The 18,442-nt window shown below is 38.9% G+C and overlaps 2 protein-coding genes across 5 annotated transcripts; both read left to right on the top strand.

Annotated features, from left to right (window-relative positions):
- The first annotated feature begins 475 nt into the window (after positions 1-475).
- LOC127370953 (guanine nucleotide-binding protein subunit alpha-14) lies at positions 476-6,866 on the top strand. Its single transcript, XM_051413480.1, has 7 exons — positions 476-760; positions 3,256-3,440; positions 4,015-4,169; positions 4,378-4,506; positions 5,056-5,185; positions 5,306-5,459; positions 6,076-6,866. The coding sequence occupies exons 1-7, from the start codon at positions 640-642 to the stop codon at positions 6,264-6,266; spliced, it is 1,065 nt and encodes a 354-aa protein (XP_051269440.1). The 5' UTR covers positions 476-639; the 3' UTR covers positions 6,267-6,866.
- Positions 6,867-7,064: 198 nt separating this feature from the next.
- prune2 (prune homolog 2 with BCH domain) lies at positions 7,065-18,426 on the top strand. 4 transcript variants are annotated; one of them, XM_051413482.1, is made up of 12 exons: positions 7,171-7,238; positions 7,673-7,898; positions 9,747-9,813; positions 9,928-10,128; positions 10,734-10,910; positions 13,421-13,523; positions 15,397-15,528; positions 15,694-15,780; positions 16,441-16,539; positions 16,654-16,692; positions 17,135-17,185; positions 17,307-18,426. In XM_051413482.1, exons 3-12 carry the CDS (start codon positions 9,759-9,761, stop codon positions 17,338-17,340), a joined length of 978 nt encoding a protein of 325 aa, XP_051269442.1. In that variant the 5' UTR covers positions 7,171-7,238; positions 7,673-7,898; positions 9,747-9,758; the 3' UTR covers positions 17,341-18,426. The 4 variants fall into 4 exon arrangements, with proteins under 4 accessions (XP_051269443.1, XP_051269442.1, XP_051269444.1 ...); XM_051413483.1 differs by lacking the exons at positions 7,171-7,238; positions 7,673-7,898 and adding an exon at positions 7,065-7,156; XM_051413484.1 differs by lacking the exon at positions 7,171-7,238 and having other exon boundaries at positions 7,428-7,898; positions 17,310-18,426.
- Positions 18,427-18,442: the final 16 nt, after the last annotated feature.

The raw sequence follows: 18,442 nt of genomic DNA, 5'->3' as shown, positions 1-18,442 counted from the left end.
TACTTAGTGATTGCCCATAGTAGGGACTAAAAGTCAGGATATCTTGGCCTCTTGCTTCAATTTTGACCATTCTTTTAAAAATCTGTCTCCTGCGAGTTCCTCATCTATATGGAAGTACAATAAGAAATAGCTGGAGTGCCCCTTTAATCTCATTATCTCATGTATAATGTGCATGTAAGTCAAGTGATTGCGGAATTATAAGACCTACCATGGCGTGGTTTTCTGGTGTACATTAAAATGCATATTAACTGAGGTGTTGATGGTATATTTTCACCTGGCTGTCCTCCATTATGTTTCCCCAGTGCACTCCAACTCATTGTGGTGATAAAGTTTCAAATTCTGCGGCTCATGGGAGTATGGAGCCTGTAAGCAGATACACAGGAGCTGTCTGCATAAACTCACATTGCCTTTTTCTCTCAGAGCCTGCCCATCGGCCCGCCTCCCCTGCACAGCAGGAATGTGGAATGCACCTGAACTGGATCCTGCATGAGGAAGAATGACTGCTGAAAGTCGCCAACCCACCTGTTCCGGGACAGAAGTCTCCCTAGCAGGTCTGAGAAAAATCATTACCCTTTTCTTTTCACTAATCCCCACCAGCTGTGTAGAATAACCAAAAAAATCAGCCCCTTGTACACAACAATGGAAGAGTGCTGCCTGCCTGCTCACGAAGTGGAGAGACTCAGGATACACAGAGAAATAGAGAGACAAATTCGTCGGGATAAAAGAGATTCTCACCGGGAGCTGAAGCTGCTGCTTTTAGGTGAGTGCTGAGACATGTTCACTCTCTGAGACTGGGAATAAATGGCAAATATTAACAATCACATATTCACTCTCTGAGACTCATAAATGGACATTAAATAAATTAAAGTTAAAGTCAAAATAATCATAATAGGTATGGACTTTATGGACACTTTATGGTTACAGCCCAGGTGAATACAATTACTGTTATCTCTTGAAGTTATAAAATGTTAGAAAGTGTTTATGAGGGGCCAATTGTGTCAAGGTTGAACTCTTATATATAGAACGAGTTCAACAATATGTTGTTTTTAATGGAGAACCTATTGCATTCATCCAGTTGTTGCTGTGATTTATTGAGTTGCTTTGTGATTAAGAGTTTAAAAATGGAAAAATTGGGAAAAAATGGAAAATTGTGCCTAAAGTTTAGGGAAAATTTTTACAATGATGTTTTATCCTAAATACTAACATTGGCATGGTAATATGTTCACAATGACAATGTCAGCAGGTTGAGGTTTAACAAGTTTAGCATCAGCTCATACAAAGACAAATTCATGTGTCACAGGGTGTAGCCTTTGTTAGCAAACTTTTGTGACTCAATTCAGTCTCTCATTCAGAATTTCTGTCATTTGTCAAATAATAAAGTGTGTTTCTCATCTGGGGTTCACTGGAAATTAACTCCACCATACTTCCTGTCTCTCTACAGCTGCTACTATCAAATAAAGGCAATAAAAGCCCCAAAAATATTGTTAGCATAGAAAAAGAAACAGCAGCTCTCATGAAATTTTACAAGCGTGTAATGACTTCATCATAACTTGGTTTCGTCCATAATATTCACCAATTTCCCCAATTTTTTGTTGTTGTAGTCAGTCCAAAAACATCGGACGATCACCACAGTCAGTAGGATTCAACCTCTGGGCACCATGAATGTCTGTACAAAATGTCATGACAATCAGTTCAATAGTTGTTGAGACATTTCACCAAAACCAAAAAAAAAAAAAACAACATCCTCTGGGGACCATGATCCTCCAAAGGTTTTCAGATATTTCTGAAACAGGCTATAAATTGTAGACTGGCCAATAGATAGACTTCCCATGAGCCATGGCCATAACTTACATGGTTGAATTGACTGAAAAAATGTTGCCCCCCTGAAGTCAAATGCCATTGGGCTCCAATTCATTAGGCCAACAAACACAGAAAATACAAAAGTATGTGGATCAATAGATAGCAAGGCTATGGTATGTGTTTTTTAAAGTAGTTCCGGTTACCTTTTGCATTCTTCAAATAGTTGGCGAAGCCCGGATGAATCAGCACTTAAATGAAAAAAATACATTTTATATATTTTTTCTTTCAAATCAAACTAGATTGCTTTCATAAGACTAGACGTGTGTATTGAGGTTTTATGTGCTGTTGCTTAGTTAGATTGTTTTCTCACAAGTCTGTAATAATAATGCTTTATTGTGAAAGCCATGTTGGGTCGATACAGTACATGCAGGCAGTTTTCTTATTGTTTTGTTTTGTTGATTTGTTGTTTTTCTCTAAATTGTCCAAAGTGCATATGCCAAATAGTGCAGAAGATAAACAAGAGAATAAATGTGTCGTACAATGCAGAGCAACATTTTGATAACCACAACAATGTGTAAACACCAGTCAAATTAAATACATTACAGCTCATAATAACTCAGATGAGGCATGTTTTTTTCCCCAGAACTATCAAAACAGCCCACTTATAAAAGCTTGACTGTTAGTTATGTTGGAAACAATACATTACACATGAGCTTTAAACTTCAACTTGAGTTTGGCTGTTTGGAGACTGGAATATCGTCCTGTAAAGGTCAGACTAATGGTTAACATTTTAGGCATTTTAGATGCTTAGCTGACACTCTTATCAAGAGTAATTTACAACCAGAGGGCAGGAAGCCGTTCACTGTTTCACTCAAGGGCACATTGTTTTAATAGACACATAGGTTTGCATGGACCAAACACAAACCCTTTAGTGTCCCCTAACAAAGTAAAGTATGTAACACTTGGAGAAGTAATACACTTAAATACAATACAAACATATATTTTGAATTATTCAATCATTAATATTTTGAATTTATATAGTTTATGTTGTCTGTTTGTCTGTTTATGTATTCTTTTGTATAGTGATATAACTGTATACTTGTATACTGTTATATCTGAGTAATAACATTATTGGGTATAGTAGTAATACTGTGTTTTATGGAATCAAATGAAAGGTTAGCAACTTGCATACACCTGAAGAAACCAAGTAGGTCTATATATGCACCCAATAAATTAAACATACATATATAGCTTGGAAAAAACTACAATAACCTGTAAAACATTTTACTTTATTATATTCTTATACTCTTTCATCCTTAAGGATGCATCCTTTTTTGTTGTTTTGTTGCTGAAATCCTGTTTAGCTACAACTGACTGATGAATTTTTTGGTCCTACTTCTGTCATTGCTTTGATCTTATTCCATTTCTCATGTCTCATTCATCTCATTTGCCTAGGGACTGGTGAAAGTGGGAAGAGTACTTTCATCAAACAGATGAGGATCATCCATGGCACCGGATACAGTGAAGCTGACAGGAAAGGTTTCACCCGGCTGGTGTTTCAGAACATCGTCACAGCCATCCAGGCGCTGATCCACGCCATGCGGACTCTAGAGATTGACTACATCGATGACCAGAACATTGTGAGAAATGTCTTGTGCAGCATTTGCTAAAGCTCAGTGTGTCACATGTGTTTAGCAAGTTCATCTGCTAATTAGCATTAAACATAACGTACAGCTGAGGAGGATGGGAATGTCATGTGTTTTGTTGGTCACAAACCAAAGTATTAGACAAATTAAACATTTGACCTGATGATGGTTCTATAGGGAAAAAGTAGTACATTTTTCTCAAAACTACAAATGTGAACCTCATTGTGGCTTTATAATGATAAGCCAGGGGATCACCAAAATCATTAGGATTCATCGGATTGTGAATGACTATATAAAATTTAATAGTCACTGATCCAATAGTTGTTAAGATATTTCAGTCTGGCCAGTGTGGTGGACTGACTGACCAACAGACTGATATAGGCATCCATAGAGCGACACATGGCTGAAAATGAATCGATTTCTTTTTACTTACTCGAGTTGAAAATCCAGCTACTTCTAGGTGACATTCTGTTTCCATTCCCCATCCTCCTAATGATCTATTAATAAGTCAGTCAAAGATTGAAAGTTTTTGTTTAGAAAAATCCCCTGTGGATGTTTTGTGTGTCAGAGCCACGCAGAGAAACTGAGCCAAGTGGACGCAGACCAGGTGTCCACTTTGGAGGCTTGGCAGGCAGACGCCATTAAGCGAGTGTGGAATGATCACGGTGTTCAAAGGTGCTACGACCGCAGGAGGGAATTCCAGTTATCTGACTCTGCCAAATAGTAAGACTTTTATATATTTCATATTAACATAAACCCAAAGCTCTGCCAGAAAACCAAAGCTTTTGCTGTGTGGAAAGAATAGAGTGGATTAATACTCATAAAACATAATATGCATATAACAAGTGCAAATTGCTGTATGACATTCCCTCTTATCCAGTCAGGTTTGTGTCAGAATATTAAAATGGATGCACTGTTGTTAACTTCTCAGTTACCTGAGCGACATGGACAGAATCAAAGCCCCGTCATACATCCCCACCCTGCAGGACATCTTGAGGGTCAGGGTCCCCACCACGGGCATCATAGAGTACCCCTTTGACCTTTCAAAGGTTATCTTCAGGTAGAGTATTTTGCTTATATATATATATATATTTCCTTCTAGATTTCTCATGATTTTTTTAAAAATATACACTCATTTGCTTTTTTGCCAAGAGTTGGATGAGAAGAAAGATGCCACTCTCATGTCCGTCCAGTAGATATGAAGCTACAGTCAACAGGTGATTAGCTTTAGCTTAGCACCAACTGACTGGAAAACCTCTAAAGTTTACTATCTCTCTAACACATTATATCTCCGGATTCTTTTTTGTACATAGGAAAAAATTTAAAACTTCAACTTGTGATTTTTGGGGGGAGTTGCTGTATACCCAGTAAATTTGTACCTTTCTGTTTGTGTCTGAATTGACAAAGAATGAGCTATAACATGAATTAGGGAACTTTAGATTTTTGAATGTTCTTTTCCAGTATTAATGCAAAGCTAATCTTTAGCTCCATATTTAGCATCTTCTCGTCTAACTCTCGGCAAGAAAGTATATTTCTCAAACTACCGATTGTTCCTTTAACAGTCCGTGAACCTTTATATTTACTTCAATAAATGGTAATGTGTCTCTAGGATGGTGGATGTGGGTGGTCAGCGTTCAGAGAGGAGGAAATGGATTCACTGTTTTGAGAATGTCACCTCCATCATATTTCTGGCGGCCCTCAGCGAGTACGATCAAGTCCTTTACGAGAGTGAGAATGATGTAAGGTTAAAAGCCTTTGATCTCTTGTGCCATGGCTATACTGTGTTCGCTCTCAGTATTTTTTCCATTATTTCCGTACATTAGTCCTTTGTCTAAGATTATTCTCACCTCCTTCTTCAGAATCGTCTGAGAGAGAGCCTCGCCTTGTTCAGGACCATCCTCTCGTACAGCTGGTTCCAAGAGTCCTCCACCATCCTCTTCCTGAACAAAACAGACTTGCTAGAGGACAAGATTGCACAGTCTCATTTGGCAACCTACTTCCCGGGCTACTCTGGTAAAGCAACTTCTTTTTGCTGTTGAAACAGCATTCATAGCTGCGTCCAAAATCGCTTCCTACTTACTATTTAGTGTGCCATATTTACAGTCTGACATTTTATTTCAATTTCTGTTTAAAATAGTTAATATATTAGTAATCAACTACTTTGATAATTGTTGATTGTTTCTGTCATTCACTCATTCCCGCTGTTCCATTGTGATGATTTGCTGCTTCTGTCTGTATTACATCATTATGGACTGAATATGCTCTTGTTATGGACTGTTAGTCAGTGATTTAAGTGAAATAAGAGATTTGAATACATTATCTTGGCAATTTGTTTATATTTTGTACATTAAACAATTAATTGAGAATATAATCTGCAGATTAATCGATTATCACAATGCAATGAAAGTGGCATTGTGTATGGCATGTACACTACTTTCTGCTAACAATCGTCTGAAATTTCTCTACTGCTCCTTATAGTATACTATTCTGTCTATATTATACTGGGAGAAGTGAATGAGTGAACATGGGTGTGATTTTGGACATAGCATGTCTTAAAGTGATCTCTCAGAATTGAATTTCCTCGACATACACAGATTCTCTCTGATTTAGACAACTTTCGCTTCCATAGGGCCTGAGCGTGATGCAGAATCTGCGAGAAAGTTCATCTTGCAAATGTACAAGGAGCAGCACGGCGAGCGTCATAAACCCCTGTACACACACTTCACCTGTGCGACAGACACGGAGAACATCCGGGTTGTCTTCAAAGCCGTCAAAGACACACTCTTCGTCGATAACCTTCATAACTTCAACCTCGAATAAGGAGGTTGTAGGACAAAGAGATGGTTTCACGTTTAGGAACAAGACACCTGGTTATACAGTCGCATGTTGTAACACTTTATGGACATTTTATCTGTTGTGTGCTGACGATTGCAACTTGTTCAAAAACATCAAAGAGAGGCAATCAGACAGCAGTGTCAGGTAAGGCACATTTATCTCAGCACTGTAAAACACAGACAGTATGTGCCATTTCATAAACACAGAACACAGTTCATAAAAAAATATGTTCTATTGCTACAGGAGAGAAACAACTGCAATGTCAATTAATTATTGTACTGAACTGTCCTATTGTACCAATACCGTTTGACAGACATGATAAAATTGTAAATGGTGTCAAACTGGTTGGACAAAGTCTTATCTACTTACACTGCAACCCACCCTGCTTCACAGCTCTGGTAGGAGGAAATAAAAGAATAGCCTGCAGGGAACTACAGTGCCTTTGTTTATATTCATCCTAATGTCTTTATGTGTGCAACAACAACCATGTCACCTATGAAACAATTATTATTTTTTCCAAACTAATCTATACTAACTTTAAAATATAGACATTAAAGCTACATGTAATATGTGTTTTTAAACAAACTGGATTCTGCGCTGTTCCTTATCTGTCTCGTCACATCTTTTGACATTAAAAATATGTATACGAGAAAAAAAACAGAGGTTTCCTCACAGAAATGTATGATCCATCTTATGATATATGACTGCATTTGCATGGCACTGATTAACCCAATGCTGTATTTGGGCGCCTCCAGGCGTAGTCACATTGATTGGCATGCTGTGGAAGCAACCTTTGTACTAAACACTTGTCAAGAATGTGCACAGGTCTAACAGGCTGGACTGTCTTCCTGTCGACCTGTTGGGACTGAACAGTGGTAAGTGAAAAGAGGCACTCAGCGAGGTTAGACCTGTGGAGAGAACAATGCGTGTTTCCACACGGAAGGAGAGACTGTCTAGGTACTATTGATTTTATCTGCTTTGTGGTTAAAGTTTGCTTGTTTAAGGGTTTAAAAGTTCAGTGCTAATGCAGGATATAAAGGACACATTTGAAGTTGCCTTATAGACAGGGGAATGGTAAGCATCAGATATTTGCTTTGGATCAGTCACTATTTTCTTACCAGCATGTGGTAAAGTGTGTGAATATTATCAGCACATGAAGCTGACAATGTTCTCGTTTCTGATTGCTATTGCCTTTTTTTTACCCTGAGGGGTGATAGAATGTTGTAGCTGCACAGCCAGGCTCACAAATCTACTGTCAGGCATTAATGGCAGTCCCACATTCCTCACGGGTAGTAATAACACAACGGCAGCTACGCAAACACACAGAGTTTATCCCCTCCAGTCGAGGAAAATAATGACACACAAACGCAACCTCCTATTGCCCCATTCAGTTGCACTGCCTGAGGAAGCTGCTGTGCAGAGAGCTGTTATAGCAGGTGATCGCCCTTATTTGGTAATGGCCCAGATCATGTGACCACAAAATGGTGGAAGCTGTGAGCTGTTTGTAAGCTGAGCATCTCCACCGAGAAGGCTGGGAGCAGGAAATAGGCAGGGAACTTGGAAGTACATCCATGCTCTGAGACGCAAGAGGACAGAGATTCCCGAGCCCCAGCAGTGGTGAGTAGATGGCTTTTATTCTGTGGAGATAAAAAGAAGAGAAAGAGGGATATGTTCTTGTTTTTTTTTTTCTCCCAGCCAGCAGACAGGAAGCGAGAGGGAGGGAGGGGCTGCTGTCATCAGCACTGTGGTCCTGTGCTGTGCTGTGGAAGTAAAGGAGCTCAGCATCCTCCATGGAGGATGCACATTACAGCTGATGATGATTTTGTTATTCTGCAGTGCAGTAGGAGTGTGTGTCATTGTATGTTTGTAATCTCTGTGTGTATGAGATATTATCTACTATGTGTGCACATACTGTACATATTTCTGTGGATCGTCATCATGGCAGCCATCTCCACTCTACAGGAATATACCATTCAGCTTTCTGTTTCTGTTGTAATGCAATAACATCTTCCTCGTTCCTGGCAGAGTTTGCCGAGGAGGAACAAGGATGTTTCTTTTTCATGCGAATGAGCGCACGTGACTCAGGGTGAATTTGCATCTCTGCCCAATCTGTGCTCATGCGAGCGTGCAGTCATTCGCTTTGAATCAGCACTAGAAAAAGACAGCGAGGAGGGGAAATAGCTTGTCATGATGTAACAAGCCCTGCTCCTCCCCCCTCCTTTCACCCCTCAGCATCCTCCCCCCTCCTCCACTTTGAATGGAAGGGATTATTCACAGGGGAAGATGACCTTTAACCTCAAAATCTTTGTGATTTCCCTCATCCCTCCCCCTTACTTTCTCCCTTTACCACTTCACTACTCTTGTCTTTATGCCCCCTGTTCTCTAATAACAGTGGAAATGTGTTTGTAAATCAGATTAAAATACAGGCATTAATTAAGTAAAATTAATATACCGTTTGTTAACACATCCTAGGGGCTTCTTGTACTTATGCTTTATAAAAATATAGCCTGATCGATACTTGATTTTTGAGGAATCTGATTGAGATAGTAATTTTCCATCATAAACATTAACGATAAACAACAATGTTGATACAGATTTGTATGAGGATTCATACTAAGTGGGACATTATGCAGTAAAATAAACTTGTCAATGCTTTAAGGGCAAAATGATATGACACCGTATCTAAATTACCTCAAACTTAGTTCATTTAGTTTCTGTACTGACATTTCTTGACATCAGCCAACATACTGTATATACTGATACAAATATATTTGGAATAAGCTAATACTCCTAGTAAATGTCCTGCATTGAAAATGTAACTTAAGTAAAATATATGTGAGTATTAGCAAAACGTACTTATCGAATGTTAAAAGTACTCAATGCAGAAAATGGCTCTATGTGAGTGTTATATTATTATAAGTTATATTATTGGATTGCTGTTACTTTTTTAACTTCTTTTTATTGAGAGCAAGGTAGAAGTGACTTGAAACACACACACACACACACACACACACACACACACACACACACACACACACACACACACACACCTAACCAGTCCCAGGTAGTGCATCCCAGCAAAAGAAAATTAAGCTAATAATAATAATAATAATGATTAATTAATGATAATAATTTGAACTACTGTATATAGGCTTACTGTTGGAAGTATAATCTGTAGCAATGAATGTAAAATGTAAATACTTGTGTTAAGTACCTCAAATTTGTACTTCAGTATACTGAGTGAGCACTTAATTACATTGCACTGCTGCTAGCTTTGAAGTTTGCCATGAATTGCTACTTTAATTTAACAACTATCTCACTCAAAACTCAAATGGATGTTCTTGTTTGCAAATCATTAAATGTAGAGGAATCACAGGCGATGCATTACACAAGAGTCTGGAAACTCTCCAGGTTTCAAGTTGCATCATAAGAATCAATTTAATAACTGTGAGTATCTTCTTGTAGGTCCTCCTGGGGATGGACCTGGCATCAGAGAGTAAAATGAACTCTGAGGGGGGCGAAGGCAGACCAGGTGAGCATGAGTCATCAGTCAACAGTTATTCAAAAGTAAAAGAAATCGTTTTTGATGTCCAAAAGACCGCCATGACCCAATTGAATAACAATTTTTATATACTATTTTCTGCAGTTCCACCTACCTCTCTACCCCTGCAAGGAGGTCCCACCCAACGAAAAAAGCTATCTGCCCCTCGTATCAGCCTCTCACTGGACCAGAGCGAAGATGACTTGGGGGAGACGCCAGATGATCTTGACATTAACGTCGACGACCTCGACACTCCAGATGAGGGGGATTACTTCGACTACACGGACCATGAAATGGACTGGGAAGGTGGGTCATTCAGAATATAAGAAATGGCAGTTTGACCATGATCCTGAATCATCATGGACCTAAAGGAGGCAAGATGTACCAAAATGGTTCAGTATACAGTTTATAACAAAAAGAGTGCAAATTCTGAAATTCCTGGTTTGTCTCTAATTTTGTAACATAACACTCATAGTAAAAATTTAACTTTAAGATAGACAGACAGACAGATAGATAGATAGATAGAACAACCTAGACATATCAAGGCAATATAAAATGCAATATAAAAAATTTATAAAAATTTATAAATAAGCGGTATAATTGTAGTGCAAAGTAAAAATATAAGGTGCAGTGAACAGATTATGTAAAAACATATAAGGTGCTTGGATGCTGTATTGTTATGACCAGAGTTTTAGCTGTTATTGTACAGTGTGTTGGCATGTGGCAGGAAAGATTTCCTGTATCTATCCCTTCGATAGCAGAGCTGGAGCAGCCTGTGAATGCTGTGAGGATTATTTTAAAACCATATAACTGATGTTAGTTTGTTTTAGGGTATAATTCCTATGACAACTCTAAAAATGACTGCTGTGAAAAAGGCCTGTAACACAGTATTTGGTATTTTCTCATATCAGACCCCAATGCTGCCAATAGGAGTGGGACAAGTGAACCTTATGATCCAATCCCGACGTACAGCGCTGAGGAGGAGCGCCAGGACGGCAAGCTATGGAGAACGGTCATCATTGGGGAGCAGGAGCACCGCATCAACATGAAGATCATTGAGCCCTACATGAGAGTCATCTCCCATGGAGGTGACTATTAAAGAGCCGTTTTAGCATCATAACTATGGATGTTATGTCCATCTTCAACATTATCAAATCCAGCTAGGGTTTACATTTTTTCAAGTCTGTCTCTAATGCTATCAGTCACACACTCACATGCCCAATGTAAAGTCTTAATATCCACTGGGTATTTTCAGAATCATATTTGAGTCTTTCATTAAAATCTCCTGAAACTGTGTCCTCTTACTATTCAGCCACTAAAATTCAAATGGAAAAAACTTTTAATGAAAAACTGAAAAACAAATTAATGAAAGTGGTTTAATGCTCATCTGAGGTGCCTTCAGTATTACTGTGCACTGTGGAAACATACAGGCTGGAATATCTTTTTTGGAGTAAGGTTGCTGCTGCATCCTGAGAAGACGACCTGCAGACACAACTCACGGCAAAAAAAAAAACTCCCTCCCCCTCGTTTGCATTTCAGTTAGAAAAATGCTTGAATCCTGTTTTATTTACAGATGATTTTCTTCTCTCGGTTCAAGTTATAATTTCTTCAAATAAAATTTCAAATTATAACATTTATTATAAGGCATCAGGTTAGTGCATTGTTAATGCAACTACTTACATAGCATACTACATATTATTTTTGCTATGCTAACATTGTTGTTACTACAATTTCACTATAATTGGTTGTAAATACTCTGTACTATAAAGACAGCCTCATATTAGCTTCAGCTGAACTTTGGAGTGTATTTTGCATTGAATGACGACTGTGAATTGTGTCCTCCATTTCTTATGTTACGCTAATTGTTTTAGAAAGGGATTTATTTTCATCCGGTAAACAGATGGAACAATTGCAGCCAACAAAAACTGTTGCACCATACAAATGGGCATGTGAGTGTTATTTTAAGATAGACTTGAAAAAATGGGAACCTATCCTTTAATACACTTCAGACAATATCCAGTATTCATTGCAAATTCTGCATTCTGTTAATCACATTAGTGATGCTGGCACAAAGATAAATACAAACAAACAACCAATTTGAAAGAAATCCAAAACTAACAGCATCTTTTTAGCAGAATTTATATGGGGATTCTTATTCTTTGTATTGTACCATTTTCCAGGTTTCCGTTTCAGTTCTTTTTGGCCTGAATATCTGATTGCAGGTGTAACACCATATCATAAAAGTCATAATCTTTGGTGACCTATTGTTTTTGAGCTGGCTTCTGCCACCTCTCAGCTTATGAGGTGGCAGAATTATGTCTCATTTTGGAAATGACTCAACTTCCCTTGGAGCTGGGCCAACCAAAAATGAGAAAACACAGTCTGTAGTTGAAGCCAGCTGATGAGTTTTACATCATCCAGTGGCCATCAGAGAGGAAACTCTCCAACAACAAAACACAGTGGAAATGTTTATGTCCAATTTTCACATCCTCTTCACACTAGAATAGGATTCCGGTTGAAAATTGGGAAAGTGGCCACTTGACAATAATATGCCCTGTGTGTTTAATGAAGGGTGGCGGCTGCTGTCCAAAACAGCTCTCTTGTATATAGGCAAGTGTTGAATTAAAGGGAAAACCAGAAATTTTCATTATCAAAGAATAACTTTCTTGGTTAACCGATTAGTTAACCAAGGAGAAGTTTTAGAAGTCTTTTGTCCAACTAACCTTCTAAAACCCAAAGGTATTCAGTTTACTACCACAAAACACAAATAAAAAGTGAAAATCGACATTTTCACTTTTGTTTGACAAAAAATTTGTCAATTATTTAAATAATTGCTGTTTTTTTTTCTGTCACTTGACTAATTGATTAATCGACAAACATTTCAGCTCTACAAAAGACCGAATGAAGGAATATCTCTTTTCTCGTGGTAGCCCAGTCCCTACGAAAACAGTTAATGCTAATTCTTCCCTTAATTTGTCACCCATCTATAGCCGCATTAAGACTGCTGGTGGACCAGGTCTTAAAATGAGGCCAGACATCGATCCACACCATATTGGTTTCACAGGCAGGGGCCCCATCTCTCTCTAGTTCCTCTTTGTGGGGCCCTCTAAAACCCCAAGGCTATGGGCTTGCACCCTGGTAAGCCTGTGTCTTATATAAGCACTGACCATATTACCATTATTGGTGGAAATCAGACCCCTAACTATATCAGGTAGTGCATTTTCTTCCCACTGTGTTGCGGGCTTAAGTGAAACACAGCCGTCCCACTGGAAACAGAGACGTCTGTCACTGAACAGTCAGTATCACAAGCTCTGTCATTTAGATAAAAGACCCTCTGTCTGAGTGACACCAAATCTGGTGATGAATGGGTTGGTGAATAAAAGGAAATTACATTAATATGAAAAGTAGTGAGTGGAAACAGGAAGAGAGACAGTCAGACAAAGGAGACACAGATTGGCAGATAAGCTGAACAAAAAAGAGGAAAATAAGGGAGCAATCAAATTATGAAAACTATGCTAATTAAGGCTAAGCTCTCACCAACAATGGAACAAGGTCAAGTTAACTCTTATTATTATTATTATTATTATGTGTTTTTTAGGCTACTATAGCAATGGAGTGAATGCCATCATCGTATTTGCAGCCTGCTTCCTGCCAGACAGTGACAGAGAGGACTACCATGAAATAATGGAGAACCTCTTCCTGTGAGTATAATTCTGCAATAACACACTTTTAACCAGTAATTTACTTGCATTTTATTCTCAAATAATACTCAGTCAAAGATGCTACCTAACCTCCCTAACTGAAGCAATAGAAATAAAGTCATAGTCTAGCTTGTGTGCCGAGACATCCCATGTTGATGTCTTCACTGTTGTGTTGGCACAGTTGCATTTCATGCTTGGACAGTGTGATTGGGATCCCACAGGCTGTTCTGTGAAAGATATTGAGTAAGCTGGCATATCTGAGAGTTTTGGATAGAAATGAAAGGAGGTAAACCGTAGCGTCTGCAGTTTCTGATGCCAGATGGCTTGAGGTCTGAATCCTTGCGAGCAGGAGTTAACTATAGCTGGGTGGTCAATCGTATGCAGCTTGATGTCAGTGGGAGATGATCACAATAGTCACGAAACAGAGTGGACCAGTAGTGTGGATGTCTAAGCTGGAGAATGACATTGGATCCGGAGGAGAGGAGAGTCAGGCTGAGCCCAAAGTCATTGAAGTTAGAGGAGTTATTGAGGAAACTAGAAGGACTATGTGAGCTGAGAATATTGTCAACTTTATTTTCAAAGGAGGCGACAAAGTTCCCTGTGGACGGAGGAGAAGAGGGGGAGGGGGGTTGAGGAGAGAAATGAGAAAGAGAGATAACAGTTTATTTTGGTTTGAATCAGAGTATTGGATTTTAGAAAGGTCTGATTGAGCTGCTGAGATGGATGCAGAGAACGGGGGGAATTTAAAGCAAAACAGCTTGTCCATGAAGCAACATTTGTACCAATTTCTCGTAGCTGACATCAGAGGAGAGATTTTTTTTAAATGCAGCAATTTTTTTCTCCATTTCTATTTATTTTCCTCATATTTGTTGGCACTCAGATCCACAAAACATGGTTCTGCATTTCTTGCTCTTGCATTAAACCAGATTGACAAATGTGATGTTACAGACCTCAGTGCCTTTTTTTTCTTCTTCTTTTGATATCTGGAATATAGCCAACTGAAACACATGGCCGATACGGTAGCTGAGTTTTTGTAAGCAGAATGATGTTGTTAGTTCTTAGTTTTGATGTCATATTTATGTTTGGGTAATTATATTATGTACAGAATAAGGGCTACAAGGAAGTTGATCTAATGGTTTTGTCATATTAGTCACTAAAATATATTAACAACAGATGGATCCACAGACATTCATGGTCCCCCGAGGATGAATCCTAGTGACTTTGGTGATCCCCTTGACTTTTCCTGTAGCACCAGGATGAGGCTGACATTCATGCTTTGGACATGATGACGCCACTAAACTGGCGACCCATATGCTTGCTCCAAAAACGGACTTCTGGAGCATTTGATGCAAGTTAAATTTCCTTGTGAACATACAGTCAAGTGTTATCTTATGTTATCTTATCTTATCTGAATGACTACTTGAGGGATTGCCATACAATGTGGAAAAGACATTCATGCCCCCTTGAGGATAAATTATAATAATTCTGGTCACAAATCTAACTTATCCGTTATTTATGACCAAATACCTAATGACATTGTGTTTGGTGCTAATTAGCACATTTTAGCATGATAATAGCTGGTGAACATGGTAAACATTGTACTTGCTAAACATTAGCATGTTACCATTGTTATTGTGAGCATGTCAGCATGCTGATGTTAGAATTGAGTACAGTAAAGCACTAACATGGCTGCAGACTTTTTTTTATCTTGTTGAATTTTGGCTTATAGTCCATTGTGCAATTTCTGCATCAAATTGGGTCACTCTTGTGTTAGTCCAGAAAAAACATATATTTGGTAATTCTACAGAAGTCAAAGTCAAGAGCATTTTAAGTATTTAACTATGTGTGTGCGTATGTGCGTGTTTATCTTCAGGTATGTGATCAGCACACTGGAGCTGATGGTGGCAGAGGACTACATGATCGTGTACCTGAACGGAGCCACACCCCACAGAAGAATGCCTGGCCTTGGCTGGCTGAAGAAATGCTATCAGATGATTGACAGAAGGTTTGTTCCGTTCACTTACACCTGTTGTGTGATAACACTGTTATTTGGTGATTTTGTGAGAGACAACAGTAGCATTGCATGACTCAAAACATTTGAATGAATGTGAAAATGAGCTACAACATGAGACATAAACTTGCCTAATGTGATATCTTGTGTTGTGTTTAGGCTCAGGAAGAATTTGAAATCCTTCATTATTCTCCATCCATCATGGTTTATCAGGACCGTTCTCGCTATTACCAAGCCCTTCATCAGGTAAGAATGATCCCATTTTATTTGCCATGCAAGCAATTACGCACTAGTTCCTAGACATCTTAATGACGTTGATCCCCCCGGGTTTTCCTCCAGCACAGTTATGAGGTTGACATTTTTGGTTTTTAGTGAAATATTTGAACAACCATTGGATGGATTACCATAAAATTTGGTTCAGAAATTCACATTCCCCCTCAAGATGAATTTTAATAACTTTGGTGATCCTGTGACTTTTCCTCTGCGGCATCATCAATTTTATCTGCTTCAGCTGTACTTTGTGTTTGTGTTTAATTGGCAAATGTTAGTATAATAACGCGCTAAACTAAGCATTATATCTGCTGCACATCAGCGTATCAGCATTGTCACTGTCACTATCTTAGCATGCTGACGTTAGCATTCTGCTCAAAGCATTGCTGTGGCCTCACAGAGCCGCTAGCATGGCTGTAAACTCTTAGTCTTGTTTACATGTACCTTGGTCTACTGTAGCAAATTTAAACTAGTGTAGTTTCACTTCTGAAAGAAAACCAGTCTATGATTTTGTTCCCCTGATGCCAAGCCAGTTACTTTCACTGTGCTGTCACTTGTACCTGTTTTAATGTGTTTGTGTGTTTGTGTTTGTGTTTGTGTGTGTGTGTGTGTGTGTACATGTTGCTCTTGTCACAGCACCAAGTTCAGCAGTAAGATTAAGTATGTGACCAGTTTGGACGAGCTGCAGGAACTCATCCCCATGGACTGCATCCAGATCCCAGAGTGCATCATTAGGTGAGTCCCTCGAAGCCGCCAAACGATGCACCACCCCCTCCTCCCTCCCCCAAGTCTGAGTTGTCTTTTTAAATGACTTTATATTCATCTTGTCATTTGAACTCTCACCTCTAGACTTGACAAGGAACTGAAGGAAGCAGCAGAGAACTCAAAGTAAGCATCGACTCTCCTGCCTCTCATTACTTCCCTCTGCGGAGGCAGTGGCCCCTGCCTCAGTTTTATCCTTGGCTGGAGTGCTCATTTATCAGATGGCTCACTTTTAGATCACAGGGACTCTTCTGCTGGATGAGGACCAATTGGATTTGGCTAGGGTTGCAATTACAGGAAGGAGACAGAAAAAAAAGTTGCTAAAGATGCTAAATGCATCTCTTTATCTCATTTATCATTACAGGAAAATAAATGAGCCAGTCCTTATTACCGAGTGATCTATTACACTGATAATAAATGCAGGAATGAAACTGTAGAATTCACACACTTTAAATCTGTCTGACTAATTGTGTCAGAGTTGCATGTGTCTTCAAATCTACAAAATACCAGCATGTTACAACAATACATTCTCCTCTAACAACCACTCCACTTTATTCTTTCGTTCAAGAATGAATAGTTTTCTGTATGGACCGGAGCCAACAGCAGCAGGCAGAACAGAGTAAGTCCTCTTAGATGTTTAAGTTCACACATGGAAGAGAAACGGCCTTGTGTCAGCAGTCTGTCACCCATACATAAACATACGCATCTTTAAAGTCTGCTTTGTTCTTTCGCCTTTCTAGCAGACCAGACGAAGCCAGTGCCAGCAGCTCTTAAACCCAAACATCCTAAAGGGACGGGTCACCTCAATGTTCAGAAGTCACTGTTGTATTTTATGAGTGAAGCTGGAAAACAAAGGCAAAGGCTTGTTAAGCTAGTGTGTGCGTGTGTGTGTGTGTGTGTGTGTGTGTTTTTTTGTGTGTATGTGTGTGTGTATGTGTGTGTGTGTGTGTGTCAGTGTTTGTCAATTAGACACTGGGGTTTAATATGAAAACACAACTTATAATAGTACCTGTTAACACTCAGAGTTAGACCTCATTCTTTATGGCTGCTGTAGCATCTACTGTACCTTAAACCTGCAATCCAGAGAGCTATATAGTCAAGTGTGATGCTTCGCAGCACTTACAGAGTAGCATCATTGTTCACGGTAGGGTAGGAAATGCAATTACACACCAGACAGTGCACTGCGCAAATCCATTTGTAGAGTCTATAGTGTTGTAGTTGTGTGCATGAGAAGCAGTGAAGCAATAATATCACCCTTTACTGGTCACACACTCTCAGTATTTCAGATAAAGAAGCACCGTGTGTGTCAGCAATCTACAATAAAAGCACATGGTTTTAGCCAAAAAATCCTTGTGCCATAGATGATGACCAACTATTGCATTTAAGCAACCCAATCCTCTGTCTTAACACTTGTTCTAACTAGAAAATAAATCTACAAATAAATATTCTAACTTTATAGTCTATCTGAAACCAAGGAGGAATTAGTTAAATATGAAATCAAGTTATCAGTGCAATGTGAGAGCATGTCTTTTTAGCTCTGCAAATATCTGTGTCTGTGTGTGTTTTCAGTCTGTTTCTGTCAAATACAAAAAGGTAAACCGGGAATCATCCTTATCTTCTCCTGCATCATCAGGAAGAAACCTCAGAAGAAAATAAAGTTGGGATTTATGTAAAGCACAAAATCTTCTCTTTGTTTGTGTGTGTGGACACGCATGCATGTGTTTGTGCATCAGTGCATGTCCCTTCATAGATAACCGATAGTCCTCTTACACGTGCGTCTTCTACTGTGGTGTATTGAGGATGTGCAAAGCAATTATGGATCACTGTCTAGTAATTCAATAAAATGGACTAAAGTCTGAACGTTGTTTTCAGTCAT

This window comes from Dicentrarchus labrax, unplaced genomic scaffold (assembly GCF_905237075.1).
Source record: "Dicentrarchus labrax unplaced genomic scaffold, dlabrax2021, whole genome shotgun sequence".
Classification (NCBI taxonomy): domain Eukaryota; kingdom Metazoa; phylum Chordata; class Actinopteri; family Moronidae; genus Dicentrarchus; species Dicentrarchus labrax.
This window is presented reverse-complemented; position numbering and strand designations above follow the sequence as displayed.

Coding starts and splice junctions, on each gene's coding strand:
- LOC127370953 (XM_051413480.1), top strand. CDS start 640: ATGGAAGAGTGCTGCCTGCCTGCTCACGAAGTGGAGAGACTCAGGATA. Junction 761..3,255: donor GCTGAAGCTGCTGCTTTTAG/GTGAGTGCTGAG, acceptor TCATTTGCCTAG/GGACTGGTGAAAGTGGGAAG. Junction 5,460..6,075: donor CTACTTCCCGGGCTACTCTG/GTAAAGCAACTT, acceptor TCGCTTCCATAG/GGCCTGAGCGTGATGCAGAA.
- prune2 (XM_051413483.1), top strand. CDS start 9,759: ATGGACCTGGCATCAGAGAGTAAAATGAACTCTGAGGGGGGCGAAGGC. Junction 15,529..15,693: donor TATCAGATGATTGACAGAAG/GTTTGTTCCGTT, acceptor TGTTGTGTTTAG/GCTCAGGAAGAATTTGAAAT. Junction 16,540..16,653: donor ATCCCAGAGTGCATCATTAG/GTGAGTCCCTCG, acceptor TCTCACCTCTAG/ACTTGACAAGGAACTGAAGG.